This window comes from Lepus europaeus, chromosome 10, assembly GCF_033115175.1.
Source record: "Lepus europaeus isolate LE1 chromosome 10, mLepTim1.pri, whole genome shotgun sequence".
Taxonomy (NCBI): Eukaryota; Metazoa; Chordata; class Mammalia; order Lagomorpha; family Leporidae; genus Lepus; species Lepus europaeus.
In genome coordinates this window covers 104,286,493-104,312,441 of record NC_084836.1, presented here as the reverse complement: position 1 = coordinate 104,312,441, position 25,949 = coordinate 104,286,493, and the positions used below count along the sequence as shown (strand labels likewise).

Below are 25,949 nucleotides of genomic sequence, written 5' to 3'. Positions count from 1 at the left end.
CAAAAATAGGAGCAGGTGCTGTATCATAGCAGGTTAATCATCCAATACTGAAGTGCATGGGATCGAGTCCTGCTTCTGCTTCCAATCCAGCTTCCTGCTGATGTGCCTGAGAGGCAGCAGATAATGGCCCAAGTCACCCACATGGGTGAACCAGATGGAGTCCTTGATTTCTGGCTTTGCCTGCCCAGTTTCACCTGTTGCAGGCATTTAGAGTATAAAACAGCAAATGGAAGATCTCTTTCTCCGTCTCTTCTCTTCTCTCTATCACTCTGCCTTTCAAATAAATAAATACAACTTCAAAAGGAAACAAAAATAATTTTAAATATAAAATACGGCTCCTAGAATACCTGTCCCCTCCCATGTGTTTGCAGAAAGATAAACATAAGCACTTCATTTGCTGCTTTCTTAACCTGTGAGGATAATGTGCTGTACCTTTGAGAGTCTTTTCACTTTCTCAAGGATCCAGTAAGAATATCTGCAGACCTTGTTGTTATCAGAAGGCATGTTTGTAAAAAACAATCTTGGTGATGTGGTGTCTGGAGATAAGAGCACCACCCTCAGTTCACATGTTTGCATTTCTCTGCACCTCAATTTGATTTATAAATAATACAAGTCAATGTCTGAACCTTCTCTGAAAATAACAGTTTCTTTACATTAAGATTTATATATTTTTATAGAGTATTATACTTTGAATTACAAATTTATGTAAGTAAACCTGTCACAATGCTGAATTCTTTTTAAAAGACTTGGAAGATGCCACAAAAACCCCTGACTGTTCCAGTGGACCTGTGAAAGAGGAAAGAGGTGATCTTATCAAATTTTACAATACCGTGTATGTAGGAAGAGTGAAGTCATTTGCGCTGAAATACGACTTGTCAAATAAAGACCCTATGGTATGTTTTAAGGTTTTGTTTTGTTTTCTAAGATTTATGTTTTTACTTGAAAGACAGAGTTACAGAAAGGCAGAGAGAGAAAGAGAGAGAGAGAGACAGGTCTTCCATCAGCTGGTTCACTCCCCAGATGCTCGCAACAGCCAGAGCTGTACCAATCCGGAGCCAGGACCAGGAGCTTCCTCCAGGTTTCCCACAATGCAGGGGCCCAAGGACTTGGGCCATCTTCTACTGCTTTCCTGGGCCATACCAGAGAGCTGGATCAGAAGTGGAGTACCCGGGACTCAAACCGGCGCACATATGGATGCTGGCATTGCAGGCAGTGGCTGTACCGCCTACGCCACAGCACCAGCCCCCATGTGTGGGTTTTTTTGTTTTTTGTTTGTTTGTTTGTTTGTTTGTTTGTTTGTTTTTGACAGGCAGAGTGGACAGTGAGAGAGAGAGAGAGAGAGAGACAGAGAGAAAGGTCTTCCTTTTTCCGTTGGTTCACCCTCCAATGGCCGCCGCGGTTGGCGCACTGCGGCCGGCGCACCGCGCTGATCCGATGGCAGGAGCCAGGTGCTTCTCCCGGTCCCCCATGGGGTGCAGGACCCAAGCACTTGGGCCATCCTCCACTGCACTCCCTGGCCACAGCACAGAGCTGGCCTAGAAGAGGGGCAACCGGGACAGAATCCGGTGCCCCGACCGGGACTAGAACCCGGTGTGCCAGCGCTGCAAGGCGGAGGATTAGCCTGTTGAGCCACGGCGCCGGCCCCAGCCCCCATGTTTTAAGTTTTAATACTTCAGCAGTATCTACAGTCATAGTAGAATTACCAGGAGTGTGTGTTGCTTTACACATGTTCGGAACAATATGCAGCAGTGAAAGAATCAGAAAAGGAAAGAGGCAACTTGACAGCTGGGACAGGTTTATTAGAGTATAAACCTGAGAGGGGTCCTCAGTACCAGAGACCAAAGACACCCCCTCCCCTGCACAGGCTGCACGGATTTCTAGTGAAAGCTGGGGAAGGACTTCCCAACTCTGCCAGCTGTGCAGCTACTGCAAGATACTGATCAGGGCGGTGGCTGAGCATAGGGGCTGGGTCATTGTCAGGAAGTGGGGCAGGTATCTCACTGGCTTCCTGCTTGTGGCTTCCTGTCTCACTCTCCTCTGGCTCCTGTGCTTTCGCCTTTTCCCATTAATAAGTATTTCCGAATGTAAAGCCTCACAGATGCTGTATGTAGCAGAAAATATACTAGACAGATAATAAAAGAGTGACTTGTAACTTAAAGTAATCAAAGTGGGTCAGGAAGGCTCTGACACAACAGAAACCAGAGGCAATCATAAGGAGTCTTATCTGTACCGTGATTGTGTTGTTGGAAAGTATGTATGCAGGGGCCAGCACCGTGGCTTACTTGGTTAATCCTCTGCCTGCAGCACTGGCATCCCATATGGACGCCGGATTCTGGTCCCGGTTGCTCCTCTTCCAGTCTGGCTCTCTGCTGTGGCCTGGGAAGGCAGTGGAGATGGCCCAAGTGCTTGGGCCCCTGCACCTGCATGGGAGACCAGGAGGAAGCACCTGGCTCCTGGCTTTGGATCGACGCAATGCCAGCCATAGCAGCCATTTAGGGAGTGAACCAATGGAAGGAAGACCTTTCTCTCTCTCTCACTGTCTAACTCTACCTGTCAAATAAAAAAAAAAAGTAAGTTAAGTATGTATGCATATGGGCAAGTAATAGTTGGGAACATGGAAATATTAAAACAGTCAAATTGTGTATTTTTTTCTATTGTGGTTTCTTGTTAAAATTTGAGATAAATGTTTTAGTCAAGATAAAGAGAAAAGGAAATAAGTAGGCCTGGATTGTCAGTAGAGGTAACCCTAAAGCATTACGCGGACTCTAGTTTGGGCAGTAGCAGCCAGCCTGAGAGAGTGTTATCTGGTGTAAGCTTGAGGGTGATTTCCAGGAGAGCTGGCATTAGCTGCAGGAAGTGGGCTCTATTGGAGGCTGCATCCAGGAGCCGTATATGTCTGTCAATGAGTGTCTCTGTTGAGGAATATGATCTGTGCTTATCCTCAGAGACCATGTTCATTCTATCCCATTAGAAAGTGTAACATCTGGGACTTGAACTGGTGCCTGTAATGGGATGCCAGCACCACATTCCATGGCTTTAGCTTACCGTGCTACAGCACTGGCCCCTGTAGATACAATTTTTTTAAAGATTTATTTATTTGAAAGTCAGAGAGAAAGTTACGCGCGCACACACACACACACACACAGGTCTTCCATCCACTGGTTCACTCCCCAGTTGGTCACAATGGCCGGAGCTGTGCTGATCAGAAGCCAGAAGCCAGGAGCCTCTTCCCCATCTCCCATGTAGGATCAGGGGCCCAAGTACTTGGGCCAGCTTCCTCTGCTTTCCCAGGCAGTAGCAAAGAGCTGGATCCTAAGTGGAACAGCCAGGACGCGAACCGGCACCCACATGGGATGCTAGCACTACAGGTGGTGGCTCTACCCGCCATACCACAGTGCCAGTGCCATAGATACAATTCTTTTTTCTTTTTAAAGATTTATTTATTTATTTGAAAGAGTTACAAATAGAGAGAGGTCTTCCATCTGATGGTTCACTCCCCAATTAGCTGCAACAGCCAGAGCTGTGCCTATCCGAAGCCAGGAGCCAGGATCCTGGAGACTCTTCCAGGTCTCCCATGCAGGTGCAGGGGCCCAGTGACTTGGGCCATCTTCCACTGCTTTCCCAGGCCATAGCAGAGAGCTGATTCAGAAGTGGAGCTGCCGAGTCTCGAACCCGCACCCATATGGGATGCCAGCACTTCAGGCCAGGGTGTTAATGCACTGTGCCACAGTGCCGGCTCCAGATACAATTCTAAGAACATAATAATATTCCCTTACTCCCTCTCTCATTCTTCCCTCTCATCCTTGTCTCCCTTTTTTTTTTTTTTTTTTTTTTTTTTTGAGATAACACTAAAATTACATTACAGTAAAAAGGCTTAATACTTCACCAAATGAGAAATTTAACAAGTAAAAAACAAAAATACTGTAACTTAGTGGGAATATAGACAATGGCTATGTATAGTAATTGAATGGAAAAATGACCATTTCACTCATATTTAGTAAACTTTAAAATTATCACAGATCATTAAAACTAAAGTAGTATAACATTCTTTTTTTTTTTTTGACAGGCAGAGTGGACAGAGAGACAGACAGAGAGAAAGGTCTTCCTTTGCCGTTGGTTCACCTTCCAATGGCCGCTGTGGCCGGCGCGCTGCGGCTGGCGCACCGCACTGATCCGAAGGCAGGAACCAGGTGCTTCTCCTGGTCTCCCATGTGGGTGCAGGGCCCAAGCACTTGGGCCATCCTCCTCTGCACTCCTGGGCCACAGCAGAGAGCTGGCCTAGAAGAGGGGCAACCGGGACAGAATCCGGCGCCCTGACTGGGACTAGAACCCAGTGTGCCGGCGCTGCTAGGCGAAGGATTAGCCTATTGAGCCATGGCGCCGGCCCGTAGTATAACATTCTTAACCATTAGTTTGACAAAAGTATAAGACAAAGTTTTACAAAACTATATTTGCAGCAAAGCTGATACATAGATGTTCCTTTATTTTTTCCTTTCTTTTTTGTTTGTTTTTTAAATTTTAGCTCCCATATATAAGGCAGAGCATGTGGTATTTATCTTTCTGGATCTGACTTATTTCACTCCACCTGATGTCCTCCAGTTGTGTCCATTTTGCTTCAAATGGTAGAATTTCACTCTTTTTATAGCTGAATAATATTTCGTTGTGTGTATATACCATATTTTATATGGATATTCATCTGCATATGGACACCTTGGTTGGTTCCAAAATTTTATTTATTTATTTATTTATTTGAGAGTCAGAGTGACAGAGAAACAGAAAGAAAAATCTTCCATCCACTGGTTCACTCCCCAAATGGCCGCAACAGCCAGAGCTGGGCCAATCCGAAGCCAGGAGCCAGGAACTTTTTCCATGTCTCCCATGTGGTGCAGGGGCCCAAGGCTTTGGGTCATCTTCTGCTGCTTTCCCAGGCCATACGCAGAGAGCTGGATCAAGAGAGGAGCAGCCAGGACACGAACTTATGCCCATATGGGATGCCAGCGCTGCAGGCAGAGGCTTAGCCTATTATGCCACAGTGCCAGCCCCCCAGTTTTGGCTAATGTGAACACTGCTGCTGTAAGCATGGTGGTATAGGTATCTCTTTGAGAGATATCTTTTGGGTTTATACTCAGTAGTGGGATTTCTGGCTTGTATGCAAATCTATTTATAGTTTTTTAAGAAATCTCCACACTGCTTTACACAGTGTCTGCACTAATTTACATTCCCACCAGCAGTGTGTAACTTCCCCTTTGTCCACATCTTTGCCAGCATTTGTTATTCTCTGTGTTTAAGATTTTAGCCATTCTGACAGGGGTGAGGTGATACTTCATTTTAGTTTTGATTTGCATTTCCCTGATAGTGATGTTGGCCATCTTTTTATTTCTTATTTTGAGAACTGTCTATTGAAATCCTTTGCCCATTTCTCAACTGGATTTGTTGTCTTTTTGTTGCTGAGTTGTTGTTTTTTTTAAGTTGCTGATACATTTGGGATACTAATCTTTTGTCAGATACGTGTTTTTCAAATATTATTTCCTATTATGTTGTGTGTCCCATCAGCCAATTTAAACAAGCTTTATTAGCTTCAAATAAATGTAATGAATGAAATGCTAGTGAAAGAGCCATCTCCATTTATTATATTTCCATGGTATAGAGTTTGTTAAAAAGAAATGAACTCCACACATACCTAATTGTTTCTGAATCTTTTGAATTTCTACATGAAGATGTTGCCGTGTCATTAGCAGATGGCTCTCATAGTGGAATCATCTTGCTGGCCTATGGCATTCCCTGCCTCGCTCTGTTCTCTCTGTACTGTTTTGGTTGCATGTATGTGTGGTACAGATACTCTTACTGCAGATTTTAGAACACTGATTACTCTTTGTCCCTACTTTCTTTTTTTTAAATATTTTTATTTATTTTATTTGAGAGGTAGAGTTACAGACAATGAGAGGAAGAGACAGAGAGAAAAGTCTTCCTCCCATTGGTTCACTCTCCAAATGGCTGCAATGGCCGGAACTGCACCGATCCAAAGCCAGAAGCCAGGAGCTTCTTCCAGGTCTCTCTCCCACGTGGGTGCAGGGGCCCAAGGACTCTTTTACTGCTCTCCCAGGCCATAGCAGAGAGCTGGATTGAAGTGGGACTAGAACTAGCGCCCATATGGGATGCCGGTGCCGCAGGCGGAGGATGAACCTACTATGCCACAGCGCTGGCCCCTGTCCCTACTTTCTAAGCATGCACACAATGTTCCCATGCTCCTCACTTACCATTCTGATGACTTGTCCAGATTTCTTTACTAGTTACAGAATTTCATGGAAGAGCCAGGAAAATAAATTCTATAATAGACCATTTCTTTGCTTGTCTCAGCCATAAAGAAGCTCTTACAATATAACACACACAGGCTTTATTAATGCCGGGGCACAGGGCAGGTCCGGGGTAGGGAGCCCCTACTTGCCAGCGATGAGCGGGTTGTGCAGTACCATGATGACTGAGCCCCGCACAGGAGCATCTTGGAGATGTAGCGGTCCTTGTTGACCGGCTTGGACTTCTTGCCCTTGCCATCTCCTTCACGTTCTCCAGCACCAGGCTGCAGGCCTGTCGAAGGCCTTCAGGCGACCCAGCAGTTTCTTATTGTTGCGGCAGTTGATGAGCATCTGGGTGTTGTTCTTGACCGATTGCATGAGCATGGAGAGCGGGCCAGTACTGAACTCCTCCTCCTCCCGCTTCTGCAGCTCCTCGGGGGTCTTCTTGCTCTTGGGCTTGTTGAGGAGGCTCATGGTGCCTGCTGCGCGTTTAGGTCACTCCAGCCTCTGCATTGCTTCTGCCTCTCATAACTGCCTCCTAAGAAATGCCATAAGATTAAAAATACGGTGAGATTTAAAAAAAAAGAAAAAATGTATATTAAGAATTTTACCTTGGGAATGGGAACAGGCATTTGGCCTAGTGATTAAAATCCTACTGAGGATGCTTGCATCTTATATCAGAGTGCCTGGGTCCTAGCTCTGCTCCTGATTCCAGCTTCCTCTTACTGTGCACCTTGGGAGATAGCAGGCGATGGCTCAAGTCCTTGGGTCTTTGCAACCTGGAAGACCTGAGTTGAGTTCCCAGCTTCAGCCTAGCCTAGCCTTGGCCATTGAAGGCATTTGGAGATTGAGCCAGCAGATGAGCATGGTGTCTGTTTGTTTCTCTCCCTCCCTCCCACTTAAAAAAATAAAAACAGAAAGTCTGGCTTTCGGTTTATTTCAGATGGATGTGCCACCACTCTCTCCTTTTCCTCATATTAAGCAACAGCCAGGCTCACCACGCCGTGTTTCCCAGCAGCACTCTATTTATGTTTCCCCACACAAGAATGGGTCCGGCCTCACGCCAAGGAGCGCCCTGCTCTACAGATTCAACGGCAGCCCTTCTAAGGTAAGGTGCACACAGATTTAGTCATTTATATACATATAAATACATATGCAATAATACAAATAATAAAAATATACATATGCAAATGAATACATAAAGTTATCAATCAGTAATGAATCTTGGTTGTTGGTTTTTGTTTTGGCAAAATTATTACCAATAAAGTATAGACTGTTAACTATGATGTGTTTCCAATAATCAAGACCAATATGTTAAAAAAAAAAAAAAAAGACAGTATCTCTCGGTTGAGGTAGTTGAATCCACTGCTGTTGATGAGGTGTATAGCACGTGCAGTGTGACAGTCTAGTGATTCTCTCCAGTGTTCAAGCTTGAGGGACCAGTGAAAAAGACCTGCAAGTGGTCAGACACGCAGGATGGTACACATGCAGGCTTAAAGAAAGTTACGGTCTGCTTGACTGATGGCAGCCAGGAAGTCTGGAAACAGAGGCCTTCCGTATTCCGCATGGACATCTCTGTGCTAATCTCCCTCTCCCCGGTACGATGAAGAAGCTGGGTCAGGGACACGTTTGCTATCTCCAGATATTTAAAGGACGTTCAAGCACATAAGTTCAGTATTTCGACAAAAGCTAGAATTCTTATCAACTGGAATAAATTATAGTGAGGCAGATTATAATTTCAGTCTACATTCAGTAGTAGCATAGCTCCTCAGTCTCCTATTCACAAACTCCCATTGCTTTCTCGCTGTGCTTAGAAAACAGAGTTGATTGGGATGTAGTGTGTCTCAGAATGTTTTTCTTGATAGAAATTCATTTCCAGTAAGTGTGTTTAGAAGAGAATGTTGCATGATATTGAAGATTGGAACAGTTGACTCCTGAGACAGTGATTCTGAAATTATAAATCAGAATCACTCGGGGAGTGAACTGGTGGGTGGAAGACCTCTCTCTCTCTCCCTCCCTCTCCCTCCCTCTCTCCCTCCATCTTTCTCCCTCTCTCACCCTCTATCCCTCTCTCCCTCTCTCCGTCTCTCTCTCTTTCTACTGCCCTGTCTTTCAAATAAATAAGTAAATAAATCTTTAAAGATAGATTGCTCGATCCCACCCCCAGAATGCGTGATTCAGCAGGTGTAGGTAAAGCTTGAGATTTGCATTTCTGACAACTTCGTAGCTGCTGCTGCTGCCTGGAATCTGGGGACTATTATTTTCAGAACTACTATCATAAGGAAATTCAGTTTTTAAAATTTACCAGAAAGAATCAGTTCTACCCACCTTTATTAGGTTCATCTAGATTAAAAACATAATCTCTCCCCCAGTGTGTAGATTTAGAGAACAGAGAAGAGGAAGAAAGCCACTTAGCTTGTTTGCAGCGGTTTCCCTTTCCCTCCCATTTTACTCACAGCTTTCCTCTGTTTTTGCAGAGTTTGAAAGATATCAACAACATGATAAGGCAAGGTGAACAGAGGACCAAGAAGCGAGCAATAGCCATTGACAGTGAGGCAGAATCACCTGCCAAACGCCTCTGTCAGGAAAATGATGATGTTTTGCTTAAACGACTACAGGATGTCGTCAGTGAGAGAGCAAATCACTGACTTTGTGTGTTTCTGATAAAAGCACTTTCAGGTTCTGCAGAAATCTGGGGCTCCGTCCTCCACACTTTTTGGCCTTGTGGATGTTAAATATCACTGGGCTACAAGAAACACTGCACCAAAATTAAGCGCTTTTTTAAAAAGCATTTGTCTAAAATGTAGTTGACAGAGAGATGTATTTTGAGTTGAATTGAAAAGTAATGTTTTTGGGACCAGCGCTATGGTGTAGCGGGTAAAGCCACTGCCTACAGTGTCGGCATCCCATGTGGGCACCAGTTGAAGACCCGACTGCTCCACTTACAATCCAGCTATCTGCTATGGCCTGAGAAAGCAGTGGAAGATGGCCCAAGTCCTTGGGCTCCTGCACCTGCATGGGAGACCCGGAGAAAGCTCCTGGTTCCTGGCTTTGGATTGGTGCAGCTCCTGCCATTGCAGCCAACTCGGGAGTGAAGCAGAGGATGGAAGACCCCCTCTGCCTCTGCCTCTCTGTAACTCTGCCTTTCAAATAATAAATCAATAAATCTTAAAAAAAATAAAAAAAGAAAAGGAATGTTTTAAGTGCCTTTTAAAAATAGTAGTCATAGAATTTTTAAATGTTTCCTGGACTAGTTTTTTTTTTTTTTTTTTTTTAAAGGCAGAGTTAGATTAGACAGTGAGAGGGAGAGACAGAGAGAAAGGTCCTCTTTTTTCCATTGATTCACCCCCCAAATGGCTGCCATGGCTGGTGTGCTGCACTGATCCAAAGCCAGAAGCCAGGTGCCTCCTCCTGGTCTCCCGTGCAGGTGCAGGGCCCAAGCACTTGGGCCATCCTCCACTGCACTCCCGGGCCACAGCAGAGAGCTGGCCTGGAAGAGGAGCAAACAGGACAGATCCAGCACCCCAGCTGGGACTAGAACCTGGGATGCCGACACCACAGGCGGAGGTTTATCCAAGTGAGCCGCGGTGCTGGCCTGGATTAGTTTTTAGTATGAAGAAAAACTTCATAGTTTTTCAGCTCTCTTTTAAAAACAATCAAATGTCTTCTTCTGTGCTTTGTAATATAAGGCTAAATAACCTATTTTTGGTAAGTATGCTTTGATATTTGTATTTTCAAGTTAATCTTGAAGGTAGGGGTTGGTTCCTGTAGTGTCTGGCCAGAGGATGAGGCACTGGCTTCTGTCCGGCCCTCTGTGGCAGCTCCAGTCCAGGTGCCACTCCTGCTCCAGATGTCCAGAGCCCTGTCTGCGCCCTTCCTGCCCTCAGCAGGAGCAGATGTGCACCTGAACCCCTGCCTTACCCCTCACTCCTGCCTCTCCACCCTGAACCCTCTTTGCTAGGTGTCAAAAGCCAATAAAAGGGGTACTTGCTCCTTTTTAAAAATACGAGCCTTTTGTTTTTCATGGCATTAACCTAACTGTACCTGACAATATTAAGTCATGTAATTTTAAAAATAGGTGACTGCTTCTAAAACCAATAGAATGAGGTTGAGATAAAGTTATTAGGACCCAATTTTCCTGTTAGGAAACCCTGTAACATATGATACACTTACCATTTGTGAGATCTGAAGGTCAGTCATTCTCAGTATCTGATTGATTCCCTGAGAGTATTTGAAACCCTGTTGGAAATCTCATTAAAATCCCCTTGTGGGCCGGCGCGTGGCTTAACAGGCTAATCCTCCGCCTTGCGGCGCCGGCACACCGGGTTCTAGTCCCGGTCGGGGCACCAGATTCTGTCCCAGTTGCCCCTCTTCCAGGCCAGCTCTCTGCTATGGCCCGGGAAGGCAGTGGAGGATGGCCCAAGTGCTTGGGCCCTGCACCCGCATGGGAGACCAGGAGAAGCACCTGGCTCCTGGCTTCGGATCAGCGCGATGAGCCAGCCGCAGCGGCCATTGGAGGGTGAACCAACGTCAAAAAGGAAGACCTTTCTCTCTGTGTCTCTCCCTCACTATCCACTCTGCCTGTCAAAAAAAAATCCCCTTGTGTCCTTGCAGTCTAGCGGCTGCTGATCACTTCCCCTCTTTGTTCTCAGTATTATTGGCTAATCGTGAGCTTCCTGTGGGGTTTGACCACTAGGTCCCCCTAAAGATGTTTTCTCATACAAGGGGTGCAGCTTTCCAAAGAATCAGTTCTTCTGCACTCACTTTTTCTAGTGTATTTCCAGAATCTGGAAGGACATGCATAAGGCATTCTTATTTTGAGAGATGTTATCAAATGCATATGTTTTTAATTGCAAACTGTTGTTTTTTAAAACACATAATGTTTAACCTGTGTCTAACTGTTGTCGATTTGAGTTAATCTGAGATTTAGTTGTCTATTGGTATTGTCATGAATTTTAAAGTTTTAAGAAAAAGGAATTTAATGATATTTTACTTTTCTGAAATTACATTTTTTGTGTAGTATCTACACATACTGTTGTAAGCCAAAAAACAAAGCCTGTCTTGAGTCCTTGTACATATTTTTATGTGCTAAAACTTGTGCCATTTTCATCTTTACTGTGAAAAATATACATGATCACTTGTACATTGAATATATAAAAATCTGGATGTTTTTATCAAGATCTGATATCTGTGTATATAAAATGTTTAATAAAAGTTGGAATTTCTGAGATTATTTTTAAAACCCACACTGTGCTCTTTTCTGTAGGACAAGAAGCAATTCTGTGGTCATCCAAAGTCAATGTTGTTTTTACGCGTGTACTTTATACCTTTTAAATTCATTACTTAAAACGTAACGTTTCTACTGATTTCCAGGGTCTAGGGGTAGAATGGAGAGTAACTGCTTAATGGCTTCAGGTTTTATTTTGGGGTAGCGAAAATATTCTGGAACTTGATAGAGGTGGTAGTCACATAATATTGTGAATTCAGTAAAGCCACTGAATTATACATTTTAAATTGTTAATTTTTTGTTATGTGAGTTTTACTTCAATTTTAAAGAAACACCTTAGGTACATATAAGGAAAAAGGGTTATTTCAAGACCTTGGAATTAACTTGTGGGCCAAGTTACAGAGTTAAATCTTATTTCTCTCTTAGAAGTGCTTTTAGGGGGACCAGTGTTGTGGCAGAGTGGTTAAAGCTGCTGCCTGCTGTGCCAGTATCCCATATGCATTAGAGTCCTGGCTGCTCCACTTCTGAACCAAATCCCTGCTAATGGCCTCGGAAAGCAGTGGAAGATGTCCTAAGTACTTAGACCCCCGCACCCACATGAGTGACCCAGAAGAAGCTCCTGGCTCCTGGCTTCAGACTACACTCCTTTCACTCTTTTTTTTTTTTTTTTTTTTTAAGATTTATTTATTTATTTAAAAGAGTTATATAGAGGCTGGCACTGCAGCTCACTAGGCTAATCCTCCGCCTGCGGCACTGGCATCCAGGATTCTAGCCCCGTTGAGGTGCCGGGTTCTGTCCTGGTTGCTCCTCTTCCATTCCAGCTCTCTGCTGTGGCCCAGGAAGGCAGTGGAGGATGGCCCAAGTGCTTGGGCCCTGCACCCCATGGGAGACCAGGAGGAAGCACCTGGCTTCTGGCTTCGGATCAGCGCAGCTCGCTGGCCGTATCGGCCATTTGGAGGGTGAAGCAACGGAAGGAAGACCTTACTCTCCATCTCTCTCTCTCACTGTCTAATTCTGCCTGTCCAAAAAAAAAAAAAAAAAAAAAAATTATACAGAGAGAGAGAGGTCTACCATCCGCTGGTTCACTCCCCAGTTGGCTGCAATGGCCGGAGCTATGCCGATCCAAAGCCAGGAGCCAGGAGCTTCTTCCAGATCTCCCACCCAGGTGCAGGGGCCCAAGGACTTGGGCCATCTTCCACTGCTATCCCAGGCCATAGCATAGAGCTGGATTGGAAGTGGAGCAGCTGGGTCTTGAACCAACACCCATATTGGATGCCAGTGCTTCAGGCTGGGCATTAATCCGCTGCGCCACAGTGCTGGCCCCCAGACTCCGCTCTCGATTGTGGAATCAACCTTCAGGGGAAGGACCAGGAACTTCTGTTCCAAGTGAGAGTCACCTCAAGTAAAAGAGGAGGCAGCGCTAACCAAACAAGCATGGGAATCGGCTTACTGAAAGTGCAGAGCCTAAATATGTGATCTGAGGCTGGGCCTGATAGCACTTTTCTAACATGCTGTCCTCGGACTGCGCTGGAAGAGTTATAAGAAGGCTTAAGTCTCTGGAATCCATGGAGGGGATAGAGTAGAGGATGGTTAAACAAATCAGACAAATTAGGTGAGTGTTTCCTGGGAGAATGCTTTTTTTCTTTTTTAATTTTTTTTTTCATTTATTTGAAAGAGTTACAGAGAGAGGTCTTCCATTCTGCTGGTTCACTCACCAAATGACTGCAACGGCCAGAGCTGAGCTGATCTGAAGCCAAGAGCCAGGAGCTTCTTCCAGTTCTCCTATGTGGGTGCAGGGCCCAAGGAGCCGCGCCATCTTCTTCCGCTTTCCCAGTCTATAGCAGAGAGCTCGATCAGAAGTGGAGCAGCCAGGGCTTGAACCGGTGCCCATATGGGATGCTAGCGCTGCAGGCTGGGGCTTTAACCCACTGCACCAGAGTGCCATCCCTGGGGCAATGTTATACACATTAGGGACATTTGGCTAGAACACTTTGTTATTACTACTGGTGGTGAGGGAGTTACTGGTATCTGCTGGGTCGATGCTCAGGGACTGCCAAGCCAAATGCATGGGACAGCCACCCACCACGATGAATTAGCCAAAATGTTTAGTGCCAGTCCCTGAAGGAAGTGATGGTAAAGACGTTGGCAAAGCACCGGCATTGTGGCACCAGCATCCCGTTTGGGCACCAGTTACCATCCCTGCTGGCACAATCCCAATCCAGCTCCCTGCTAATGCAACTAAGAAAGCAGTGGGAGATTGCTCAAGTCTTTGGGCCCCTGCCACCCATGTGGCAGACACAGATGGAGTTCCAGGCCCCTGGTTTTGGCCCGAATCAACCCCTACTATTTTAGCCATCTGGGGAGTGAACCAGTGGATGGAAGATCTCTATCTCTCCCTCTCTCTCTGTAATTCTGCCTTTGGGATAAATAAATATATCTCAAAAAAATAAAAATAGAAATCAGTGAGAAGGGGTATCCTAATCAGTATTTTAAGCACTAAGCAAAACAACCCTTATTTTCATTTTCTTTTTTTTTTTTTTCCAGATTTATTTCTTTGAAAAGCAGAGTGACAGAGAAGGGGAGACAGAGAAAGATAGCCACTGGTTTATTCTCAAAATACCTACAATAGCCAGGGCTGGGCCAGGCCGAAGCCAGGAGTCAGGAACTCCATCTGGGTTTCCCATCCAGTGCAGGAACCCGAGCACTTGAGCCATCACCTGCTGCTTCCCAGTGTGCATCTTGGTAGTAAGTGAGCGCAGCTGCTACTCTAGCCCAGACACTTTGATATGGGCTGCAGGTGGCCCAATGTCTGCTCACTGTTTCCATCTATTTCATGTTGTTCACTGACGCAGTCCAGGTGCACAGAGCAGTGCAGCAAATTGGAAGTAGCCAGTAAATGCTGACATGGGATGGGGGATGAGTTTATGATGAGTCAGCCTAACAACTATGATACCTATTTAATAAGGTGACTGTGAGGATCTGAAATGATTAACATAGAGCACAGGTAGAATGTCTGATACAGCAGGTAGCTATTCTCATTTCTCAGGGTCTCTTTGTTGCAAAGAATTCTCAGATGTAGATTAAATTGCACATTTGTAAACAGAAAAAATGTGTGAGGCGGGACTAGCATGGGATGCAGTGAGTTAAGCTGCCATCTGCAGCGCCAGCATCCCATATGGGTGGGTATTGGTTCTGTCCCTGCAGCTCCACTTCCGATCCAGTTCCCTGCTACTGTGTCTGGGAAAGCAGTGGAAGGTGGCCCAAGTTCTTGGGCCCCTGTACCCATGTGGGAGACCCAGATGAAGCCCCTGCCTCCTGGCTTCAGACTGGCCTACCTCCAGCCATTGAGGCCATTTGGGAAGTGAACCAGCAGTCGGAAGATTTCTCTGTCTCTCCCTCTCTGAATATCAGCCTTCCAAATAAACAAATAGTCATAGAGAAAACTCAGGGGCCGGCGCTGTGGGATAGTGGCCTGCAGTGCTGGCATCCCATATGAGTGCCGGTTTGAGTCCTGGCTGCTCCACTTCAGATCCAGCTCTCTGCTATGGCCTGGGAAAGCAGTAGAAGTTGGCCCAAGTCGTTGGGCCTCTGCACCCGCGTGGGAAACCTGGAGAAAGCTCCTGGCTCCTGGCTTCAGATTGGCACAGCTCCAGCCATGGCGGCCAATTGGTGGGTGAGCCCGCAGATGGAAGATCTCTCTCTCTCTCTCTCTGCCTCTCCTCTCCTCTCTTTCAAATAAATACATAAATCTTTTTTTTGTTTTGTTTTGTTTTGACAGGCAGAGTAGACAGTGAGAAAGAGAGACGAGAGAAAGGTCTTCCTTTTGCCATTGGTTCACCCTCTAATGGCTGCCGCGGCCGGCATGCTGCAACCGGCACACTGTGCCGATCTGAAGCCAGGAGCCAGGTGTCTCTCCTGGTCTCCCATGTGGGTGCAGGGCCCAAGAACTTGGGCCATCCTCCACTGCACTCCTGGGTCACAGCAGAGAGCTGGCCTGGAAGAGCGGCAACCGGGACATAATCCAGTGCCCCGACCGGGACTAGAACTCTGGGTGCCAGCGCCTCAGGCGGAGGATTAGCCTATTGAGCCACGGCGCCGGCCTAATACATAAATCTTAAAAAAAAAAAAAAAAAAAAAAACACACACACAGGTGATCTTTGGCTCTGCATATGTATGCACACATTTTGTTTTCCAAGTTTTCTTTCTTGAGAGCTTTTTTTAATTAAGAATGTCAATTTAAAAAAAAAAAAGTTTTGGCTTGGCTTTGGGCTTTGGGCTCTGGGCAGATGGGACACCAGAATGTGTTGAGGAAGCTAGAGGAGGAAGAGGAAGAGAAACAGCCAGGGAGTGGTCGTAACTGGCATGAGAACCTGCAGAGCTGGTGGAGAAGTGTCAGATGCAAGTCATCGTAACCAGGGTGACACTGCCCAGTGGAGCTGGGGGGGAGGTACCTAGAGGTGAGGAAGGACGAGCCGGGCCACGGGTGGCAGCCTTTCCCTACGGCCACTGTGGATCTCACAGTGTGTTCCAGCCCGAGCCACGTGACAGCGACCGCAGCAGAGGAGCCCGTGAGCAGTCCTGCGCACTGTGGCCAGAGCCCCGGGCCTGTGCCTGTGGGCTCCCAGGCTGTGGAACGAGTGCCTGGTTGGAAGCAGGGTCACTAGGACTGGAAGCGGAGTTCGCTGGCAAATCGGAGACTATGCCTCAGAGCCACGTGGCGCTCCCACTGAGTGCTGACTCTGCCACTTCCCGGCCGTGTGACCCTGAGCAGGTCGTCATCCTGGAAGCAGACGACTAGGAATGAGTAGTCCACACCACCCACGTCACCCAGCGACAGCTGTCCAGAGCAGCCAGCCAGCTGCTGAACACCCTGTTTATCTCATTCCCTAGGGCCAGGAAGCCCTGCTGTTGCACAGATTTTCCTCTATGTCTGAAAACAGTTTTTCAAATCAACTGACTTCACATCGGAGCCTTTCAGACGTGTGCTGTTTGCTGTCTCTTTCATCCAGCTCCTTGGGTCTCAGGTCTGTGCAACTGCCAGGTGTTCTTGCAAACTACTCTGGCCCTCTGTGCAAATAGAACACCTTTCTATTTTTTTTTTTAAGATTTTATTTATTTATTTGAGAAAGGTAGAGTTACAGACAGTGAGAGGGAGAGACAGAAAGGTCTTCCATCCGCTGGTTCACTACCCAAATGGCCACAATAGCCGGAGTTGTGCTGATTCGAAGCCAGGAGCCAAGAGCTTCCTCCGGGTCTCCCACACAGGTGCAGGGGCCCAAAGACTTGGGCCATCTTCTACTGCTTTCCCAGGCCACAGCAGAGAGCTGGATTGGAAGGCAAGCAGCTGAGACAGGAACTGGTGCCCATATGGGATGCCAGCGCCACAGGCAGAGGATTAACCTACTGTGCCAGCGCCGGCCCCTCCTTTTTTTTTTTTTTTTTTTTTTTTTTTTTAAGATTTATTTATTTGAAAGGCAGAGAGAGACTTCCTCCATCCACTGGTTCATTCCCCATCTGGCCACAGTGGCCAGGGCTGGGCCAGGCTGAAGTCAGGAGCCCAGAACTCCCATCTGGGTCTCCCATGTGGGTGGCAGGGACCCAAGCACTTGGGCCATCTTCAGGTAGAGACCTATTTGCTTATTTTAAAGGCAGAGAGAGAGAGAGAGAGTTAGCTTCCATCCACTGGTTCACTCCCAGCCAGGGCTGGGCCAGGATGCGGGAGCCTGGAAATTCATTAGTAGGCACATTAGCAAGGAGCTGGTTTGGAAGTGGAGCAGGCAGGACTGGAACCCCGCACTCCTATGGGATGCCAGTGTCACACAGCCATTGGCTTAACCTGTTGTGCCACAATGATGGCTCCAACACCTCTCTATTTCCCCCCACAGGGCTGTGGGGAAAGGAAGCAATTGAAGATTTTGGATGAACTAACAAAAATATGTTCATGAGAACTCCCCAGAGGTGGGTGTTTGGCACAGCAGTTCAGATGCTCTTCGGGATCCCTGCCACTCACGTGCTCATTTCTGAGTGCAGGGTTAAGTCCTGCTCCACTTCAGATCCAGCTTCTTGCTCCTGCACACCGGGTGAGGCGGCAGGTGATGGCTCAAATACGTGGGTCCCTGCTACTCATGTGGGAGATCCACCATGGGGTCCCAGGCCCCTGGATTTGGCCTGGCCCAGCCCTGGCTGTTGCAGGCATTTGAGGGAGTAAGGCAGTGGAACTCTTTCTGCCTTTCAAAACAAGATGAAAATCTTAAAAATAGAAGGCTGATTCCTAGATTAAAAACAACAACAATAAAACCTCATTAACAAGCAACAGTTGGCAAGTTATCAAAAGTGTGGATTCTGGAACCAGACTACCTTTCCTGGGCTTGGATCCAGGTTTCGCCACTCCCTAGCTGTGGGACCTTGGACTAATTACTTTTTGTTCCTCAGTTTCCTGCATCCTAAGGTAATTGTTGTAATTAAATGAATGAATAATGAGAAAGCCCTCAGAACAGAACCCGGCACCCAACGGAGCTGTAAGCACTTACCGTTAGACCATGAGTGCAGACTGCTCCATCGTAAGCTCATCGACCTCAGTCAGTCCCGAGACGGATGGAGGCTCGGTTGCCCGGAAGGTGCATTGTCTTTATTAGTGAAATAGCCAGTGCCCCAGTCAACGGCGTGGACCAGGATTTGTAGTGAAGCTTGGGCCCAGCTCCAGAGCGGCCAAAGTGAAGTGAGCGGCCGGTGCTGTGGCGTAGCAGGCAAAGCCACCGCCCGCAGTGCCAGAATCCCACATGGGCACTGAGAGAGAGAGAGAGAGAATGAGAGAATCTTCCATCCATTGGTTCACTCCCCAAATGGCCACAACGGCCAAGGCAGGGCGAGATGAAGCCAGGAGCCTGGAACTTCATCTTTGTCTCACCAAGGGGGGCAGGGGTGCAGGCACTCAGGCCATCCTCCACTGTTTTTCTACATGAATTAGGAGCAGGCAGCTGGGTCAGAAGTGGTGTGACAAGGGCCGGTGTTGTGGCACAGATTAAAACGCTGCCTGCAATACCAGCATCCCATAAGGAGGAGTCCTGGCTGCTCCACTTCCGATCCAGCTCCCTGCTGATGTGCCTGGGAAAGCAGCAGAAGATGGTCCGGGTAGTTGAGCCCCTGCCACCCACGTGGGAAACCCAGATGGGTTTGGCCTGGCCCAGCCCCAGCCATTGTGGTCACTGGGGGAGAGAACCAGAGGATGGAAGATCTCTCTGACTTTCCCTCTCTCTGTTAACTCTGCCTTTCAAATAAAATAAATAAATCTTAAATTGAAAAAATTTTAAAAAAAGAAACAGAGTAACAGGGACGTGAACCGACACTCCGATGTGGGATGCAGGCATGGCAAGTGGTGGTTTAACCTGCTGTGTCACAACAATGACCCCGTTAATTTTATTTTTAACTGACACATAATAATTATACATAATGATGGGCTACCGTGATAATTTGATACACTTAGATAATGTGTAATGATCAGAGCAGGGTGATTAGCATTTCCAGCTCCTTAGAGGCTCATCAGGGATGATAAGAGCTTCACTCCTACTCCACCAGCTCTTTATAAAATGCGGTAATAAACTGCTGTACAATGTCAAGGGGTCCCTTCCTCTGGGTCAGAAGCTGGTGTTGGGAGAAGCGTTGCGGGTTTCCTCTTTCCAGAGACTTGTCTCCATTTGCAAAGATTTCTGGGGTTTGCTCTGGCATCCCTGGGGCCCTCTGGCTGCCCAGCAATGCCGTGTGTTGGGCTTCGAACACCTCGGGGTTCTGGTTTTTCGTAGCCCCCAGAAGGGAGATGGAAAGAGGAAATGGAGAGTGACCTCAGCAGAGACAAGTTGCTTTACTGAGGCAAAGCGGGGCGACGGTGCTCAGGGCCTGTGTGGGGCTGGGCTTTATCTGATTAAAGAAGAACTTACCATGGGTGGGGAGGGGAATTTGCTGCTGGCAGGAAGCAGGGGCTGTCCAGAAGCTCCGGGAACTTCCCTCTCACCTGTTTCGCAATCTGCCCTGTCCCTGTGCCAGCTGTTTTGCAAGGAGTCTGGGGGAGATCAGGCGCGGTTCAGGAGGAGCTTTCTGGGGAGGGAGCAGGAAGTGGGGGAGGGCCTATTGCCCTTTATTCCACATCCTAGATGCAACAAAGGAGGAGGGACCTGGACTCCAGCCGGCTTCTTCCTGCTGGGAAGGACCCACGGGGGTTTGCCTGCCCGGAGTCCTCCGGTTTTGAGGGAAGGGTTTGGCATCCTTGATTGAGGCAGTGGAGTATGTCTGATAGCGGGTGCTGATTGGCTAATGAACTGGTCGTGGAGCTACAGAGTCCCGGCCAGGGTACCGACATCTAAATTTGTATATTTTTTGACTGCTTCAGTAAGGTGAGATAAAAAGGAGGCCTGATTTCCATAGGGCCCCTGAGTAACGTGTTGGACTCTGTCATGGTTGACATAGGTGTGAGCATTTTTCTGCATGCCTTCCAGGAGACAGGTTGCCCTATGATTAGGTCTCCGTGTGCCCGGATCCTGGGGCTGATGTGTCCAGCCCGGCTTGGTGCCCTGGACAGCCGTGTCTGCCACGAGACATAGTGAGGGCCTTGTTCCTGCTGGCGGTCTGCATGAGCGGAGGTTAGTACATAGCGGACATCTCCCTAGGGTCAAAGGTAAGCTTGGGAGAGGCGGAGGAACTCCTTTTTATATTAACATGGGTTTTCTGAAATGGAGCCTAACTTTTCCTCAGTCTTGCTCAGATTGGACAAGAAGGGGACATGAACCCAGGTGGGGCCCCTGGCCCTGTCACCTCCCCCAGGGGAAACATATGTGTTTGCCTGTGTCTCTGAGATCCAGTGAGGGGGGTGGGGGGAGCCGGTCTGCATGGTTGGAAGGGGAAAGCAGAAGAGTGGAGGCTACAGATGAGCCAGCCTGGCCTGGGGGTGGTCAGGGGCCCTCTGGGATCTCTGTAATGGGGGGGGGGGGTGTTAGAAGAGGTGGGAGGAAGTTTCCGAGAGAGGATGGGGGGTCAAGGAGGGGGTTATCAATGGGGTCATGGGGGGCCGCAGGGTGGGGGTCAGCATCTGGATCGAGGTGTGAGGAATCCGTTTGGGATTTTACGGCACACTTGGGAGAAGAGGGGGCAGAGGAGGGCTTCATGGGAGAAGCAGTCTTTACACAGACAGTTAGAATGCTGAGAACCAGGAACCACAGGCTACTTGCCATTCCTTCTGAAGACGTTATATAGATCCATAAAGCACGTTTTGATCAACAGAGCTGAATTCTGGCCCGTGGCTGCAGTTGTCTAATTTATACTGACGCCAAATTTGTAGGCAAAAGCGCTTCACTGTGTGAACCCAGAAGTCGTGAGTGCCAGAGGCTTGAGATTGTTCAGCGCGCAGGCTAAAGGCGACTCTTTAGGAGTTGAAATTTCGGACCCAGCAGTGCGAGGCAAAGAGCAATGGGCTCTTGTTTCTGGATCATCATCCGGCACAAAGACAGAGAAATGAAAAGTGGACACAGCAGTGAGCTCGGGGGTCCCCTCCTTCACTGTGGGTCAGGCCAAAGCCCAGGGGTCTCCGGGAATATGTCTGAAGCCTTGCCTTCCCTCACTGGGACCAGAGCCAATGTCTGGATGTGACTTGACCGAATGGCAAGGAGCCCCTGCTCTGGAGGTCAGCTTATGAGAAAAGGAGGGAGAGAAGTGAGAATCCGAGAAGCAGGTTGGCACCAATTACTAGTAAAAGCTGCTGAAGAGGCCGGCACCGCGGCTCACTAGGCTAATCCTCCACCTGCGGCACCGGCACACCGGGTTCTAGTCCCGGTCGGGGCGCTGGATTCTGTCCCGGTTGCTCCTCTTCCAGTCCAGCTCTCTGCTGTGGCTTCAGAGGGCAGTGGAGGATGGCCCAAGTGCTTGGGCCCTGCACCTGCATGGGAGACCAGGAGAAGCACCTGGCTCCTGGCTTCAGATTGGCGTAGCTCTGGCCGTAGCGGCCATTTGGGGGGTGAACCAACAGAAGGAAGACCTTTCTCTCTGTCTCTCTCTCTCTCTCACTAACTCTGCCTGTCCAAAAAAAAAAAAAAAAAAAAAAAAAAAAAGCTGCTGAAGAGGTTTGCAGCTGCTCACGAAGATGCCAGGCATCCCCAGGGGAGCTTAGGATTCTGGGTAAAGAATGAGCGGTGCTCTTGAAGATATCAGCAGGATGAGGTGGGCAGGCTACAGGGGAGACCAAGGATCCAGACCAAGGCAGCTCTCAACTTTTTGGGGAGTTTTGGAGAAGCGTCTCTCAGGCCTGTCCGATTTACTCTGAGGACGACAGTCAACAGTCCTGATACCTGGGAGTTCTTGCCCTTCCTCCCCCGAGCAGCAGCCAGGTCAGAAATAAGCGTAAAAAGGGAGATTGAGGGGCCGGCACTGTGGCGTAGTGGGTAAAGCTACTGCCTGCAGTGCCAGCATCCCACATTGGCGCTGGTTCAAGTCCTGGCTGCTCCACTTCCGATCCAGCTCTCTGCTGTGGCCTGAGAAAGCAGTGGAAGATGGCTCAAAGGCTTGGGCCCCTGCACCTGCGTGGGAGATCCAGAAGAAGCTCCTGCCTCCTGGCTTTGGAGCAGCGCAGCTCCAGCTGTTGTGGCCATCTGGGGAGTGAATCAGTGGATGGAAGACTTTGTCCGTCTCTCTCTCTCTCCCTCCCTCCCTCTCTGCCTCTCTGTAACTCTGCCTTTCAAATAAATAAATAAATAAATCTTAAACAAAACGGGGGGGGGGGGCTAACTGCCACTTGGATACCCTATCAAATGATCTGGGTCTTTCACCTGGGAACTTTGAGTCTCACCAAGGAGTAGCGTTGGCCAGGCACTCACAGTCTCCACTACGTTGTTCCCAGTCCCAAACATCCGTGGTCTCTCTCTTGAAAGGAAATGGAGATGGTGGGAGAGAGCAAGTGAGAGATGGCAGGGATTCTGCATCACGGGATGGTTCACCCTGGGGCTCCCCCTCGGAGTGCAGGTGGCCACGGGTGCTGGACACTCAGCGGTCACTTCGTGGTCCTCACCCCAGTTGCCACAGAGAGAAAAGTTTGGAAGGAGGGGGTTAAGACATGAAAAACCCTCCCAGGTTCCAGCACCACCACGCTAGGTCTTGAACACCTCCGGGTGCTGGTTTTTCAGTCTCCAGGAGGAGGTGGAGACCAACCTCAGCAGAGCCAGGTTGTTTAGTGAAGCAAAGAGGGGCGACAGACTGGTGTTACTGTTTTTTAGAGATTTATTTATTTATTTGAGAGAGTTACAGAGGTAGAGCTACTGAATGGGAGAGAGAGAGGTCTTCCATCTGCTGGTTTACTCCCCAAATGGCCGGAGCTGGGCCCATCTGAAGCCAGGAGCCAGGAGCTCCCACGTGGGTGCAGGGGCCCAAGCACCTGGGCCATCCTCCACTGCTTTCCCAGGCCATAGCAGAGAGCGGGACCCGAAGTGGAGCAGCTGGGACTCGAACGAGAGCCTAGATGGGATGCCGGCTCTGCAGGCCTGAGCCTTAACCGGCTCTGGGTCTACAATCTGTTCTTGCAAGGCTGCAGGGCGCACGTGGGGCTGGGGCTGTATCTGGCTGAAGAGGGAGCCTGCTGCCCGGAAGTGGGGGTGTTTCCAGAATCCTCTGGGATCTTTCCCCTAACTGTCTCGCCAGCTTCCCTGTGCCCTCGCGAGCTGTTCTGCGAGGGGTCTGGGAGACATCAGGCGGCATGCGGCTGGGAGGAAGTGGGGGAGGGTGACAATCTGTCAGCCCTACTGCCCGGTACCGAGCAGTAGGGAGGCCGCCCTCCCGGCAGGGTCTGCCAGCCCCGCACCTCGCCCGTCTTTTCTCCACATGAGGAAGATGTTGGCAGCCCCGGGCATCAAGGAGCGGCCTGGAGTACTCCACGAACGCGAACACCCCGCGCGCCAGGCGATGGCCGGCCCCTCCACCGCCACCTCGGCCCTCAGCCATGCCCGGCTCCGGCCCCGCCCTTCCGCGGAAAGGCCGGTGCCATTGCGTCTGCGCAGAAGCCCGGGGCGAGGCCCCTGGGCCGGCCGGGCCCCTGGGCTGAGCTGCCAGTGCGCCTGCGCGAGAGGCCCATAAAAGGGCGATGCTGCGCCGTCTAGCCGCTGCGGCTGGGTTGTTAGTGCGTCTGCGCGGAGCTCGGGAGCCGCGGTTCTTGAGTGTGCTTCGGCGGGCGCCGGGTGTAGCCATGCAGAGAGCGGAGTGCGAGCAGCCCTCCAAGCGGCCTCGATGCGATGGCAGCCCCAGAACCCCGCCGAACACTCCGCCAGCGGCAGACAGGCCCCTGAGCCCGGAGCTCCACCCGGACCACCAGACCTGGGGCCCGGAGCAGGTGTGCGCCTTCTTGGAGCGCAATGGCTTCAGCGAGCTCCGACTGCTGAAAAGCTTCCGAGGTACCGCGCTGGGGGTGGGGGGTGGGGGTGGCGGCGGCTGAGGAGCGAGGGGTGGGGCCCAGAGGCCGGACGCCGAGAAGGGGCCACCCCCGGGAAGGTGTGCGAGGCGCCGAAGGGAGACCAGCGAGCGTGGCCCTGCAGCGAGGGGCCCCCAGGAGTGGTGTCCCGAGGCAGAGGAAGGAGAGTTGGGGGCGCCGGGGGCTGGAAGGAGCAGCCCTGGGGGGTGGGGGGCTGTGAGGCGTGCGGGTGGCGAGGGTCGGGCGGGGTCTTCCTCCGGGGAGTTAACTGGGCCCCCAGCGCCTGCCCGCGGGGCTCGGGGTCCCCCGCCCCGCGCCGGGGGAAGACCTTGGTCGGAAGCTTGCTGTCACTCACGCGCCCCAGGCTCGGGGGACCCCTGTGTGTAACCGCAGATCTTGAACTCCTGCCACATGAAAGTCGCTTCTGGGCTTTTGAGCTTGCTTCCAGGCCTCCCGCCCCGCCCTCAGGAAACTGGGGTTTTCCTAAAGAGGAGGGAAGCTTGGTGCCCCCTGAATTCCTGCCGCCCGCTCCAGCACCCCAGTAGGGCTCCGAACGTGCTCGCTGTGCTTGCAAAGCTCGGAGGTGGGTGTGCTCTGGCCTTTAAAAAAGTGCCTAGAACAGCCCCGCAGTTAGCTGCAGGAGTGTCTGTGGAACCCCGGAGCTGGGTCGTCTGAGCAGTCCAGAGTTGGCCGTGAGCCCTGGCGGTCAGCGCACGTGTGGGCCTCCGGCTGGTCCCCCGTGTGCGCCTGCCTTGGATTGGCCGGTGATAGCGCCTGCGTGCCTCCTGTGCAGGGGTTAAAGGCAGGTGCCCATCCTGCCCTCCGGGTCCGGGAGTGGCTTGGGGCCTGCTCTCCCTGTGATGGTGCAGAGCAGAGGCCCCACTGAGGGTCAGCTGTGCCAGGCAGGGACAGTGGTGCCGCCCGGAGCTGTTGAGTGGCGCTTTCAGAGGAATTGCAGGCTGAGGGAGAGATGCTGAGACCTGGTAACGCCCCAGCGAAGGCCCCGAGGGCTGGGAAGGTGCTTAGGTTAGGATTCTCGTCAGCCATCGCGGTTTATGTTCAAGCATCTGCCTCAAACACTTTGTGTGTGAAACTTCTGCCCTGGGCCCTGGGGTGTTCCTCAGCAAGCTGGCTCTTGGAGGGCTGCGATACGCAAGTTCAGTAAGATTTCGAAATCAGGAGCCGAGCCCTGGGGACAGGGGCGGGAGGAACCTGAGTGGTCCTGGACCCGCGTGTGGGAAGAAGGCGCACTTCTCTTTTTCCTTCCCTCTTTTGCATCCCTCCGCTCCAAGGATGGCTCGTGGGGTGCACCAGTTTTCTGTTTCCAGAATGTGGTCGGCCGTGCCGTGGGGCGGGCCCTGACTTAGTGGTGCTCTGTGGGGATGCCGTCATCACCCTCCAGAATGACCTGTGCTCTCTCAAACGCAGGGTCTAGCGCCAACAGAAGACACTGCTGGCTTTTCTTTGGTGAAGATGGAATGTTCCAGATTGCTTGTCTCACCATCTGCTCTGTCTTGACCAAACGTTAGCGAGGCTTGGCTGTTTTCTTACAGGCCCCTGAACTCCAGCTTACCTGTGACTCTGTGAGCGCTGAAGTGGAATATGCCCTGGGCAGCCTCTCCGGCCGCCAGGCTGGCCCCAGCTGTCAGACCCACTGTCGATTTCCCCGTGTTTGTTCATCTTCCCCTTCAGAGAGTCTGCCTGTGCCTGCTGACCTTTACCCTACCAAAGAAAACACCTCTTCTGATTGATTTCCCAGATTGGTGCTGACTTCCTATTATAGATTTTCTAATTCTCTAAGTCTACGTATTTCATTTGACAAAACCAGCTGCAAGGCGCAAGGTCCCTTTCCTGACTAAGGAATATGATTTCACAAGAACCCTGAAACAGGGTGCTATAACCCACACTTTGTATGCACAAGTTGTGTGAGGCCCGAAGGTCAGCCCACACGGCAAAGTCGGGGCTGGGGTTTTTATGGTTAGCTGTTTGGACT

At 49.8% G+C, this 25,949-nt stretch overlaps 2 protein-coding genes and 1 pseudogene across 9 annotated transcripts in view; 2 read left to right on the top strand and 1 right to left on the bottom strand.

Moving 5' to 3' along the window:
• RBL1 (RB transcriptional corepressor like 1) overlaps nt 1–11,529 on the top strand; it is a 75,668-nt gene extending 64,139 nt beyond the window's left edge. The window contains exons 20-23 of one of the 5 annotated variants that reach the window (XR_009867097.1): nt 745–893; nt 7,237–7,401; nt 8,771–9,694; nt 10,750–11,526. Coding sequence is in view for 4 of the 5 variants with exons in the window: in XM_062204169.1 (XP_062060153.1) it covers nt 745–893; nt 7,237–7,401; nt 8,771–8,941 (485 nt within the window). In the remaining variant the exon portion in view is untranslated. Of the gene's footprint in view, nt 1–744; nt 894–7,236; nt 7,402–8,770 lie in introns of those variants that run through there. The other 4 variants (XM_062204169.1, XM_062204168.1, XM_062204170.1 and 1 more) reach the window with 4 other exon arrangements.
• Nucleotides 6,438–19,513, bottom strand: LOC133769047 (small nuclear ribonucleoprotein Sm D2-like; annotated as a pseudogene).
• A 198-nt stretch (nt 19,514–19,711) lies between these two features.
• The window catches only part of SAMHD1 (SAM and HD domain containing deoxynucleoside triphosphate triphosphohydrolase 1), a 56,075-nt gene continuing 49,837 nt past the window's right edge, over nt 19,712–25,949 (top strand). Inside the window, exons 1-2 of one of the 4 annotated variants that reach the window (XM_062204164.1) lie at nt 19,712–19,907; nt 20,010–20,153. In XM_062204164.1, coding sequence (XP_062060148.1) covers nt 20,144–20,153 — 10 coding nt within the window. In that variant the 5' untranslated portion in view covers nt 19,712–19,907; nt 20,010–20,143. Of the gene's footprint in view, nt 19,908–20,009; nt 20,154–23,637; nt 23,940–25,949 lie in introns of those variants that run through there. The other 3 variants (XM_062204165.1, XM_062204162.1, XM_062204163.1) reach the window with 3 other exon arrangements.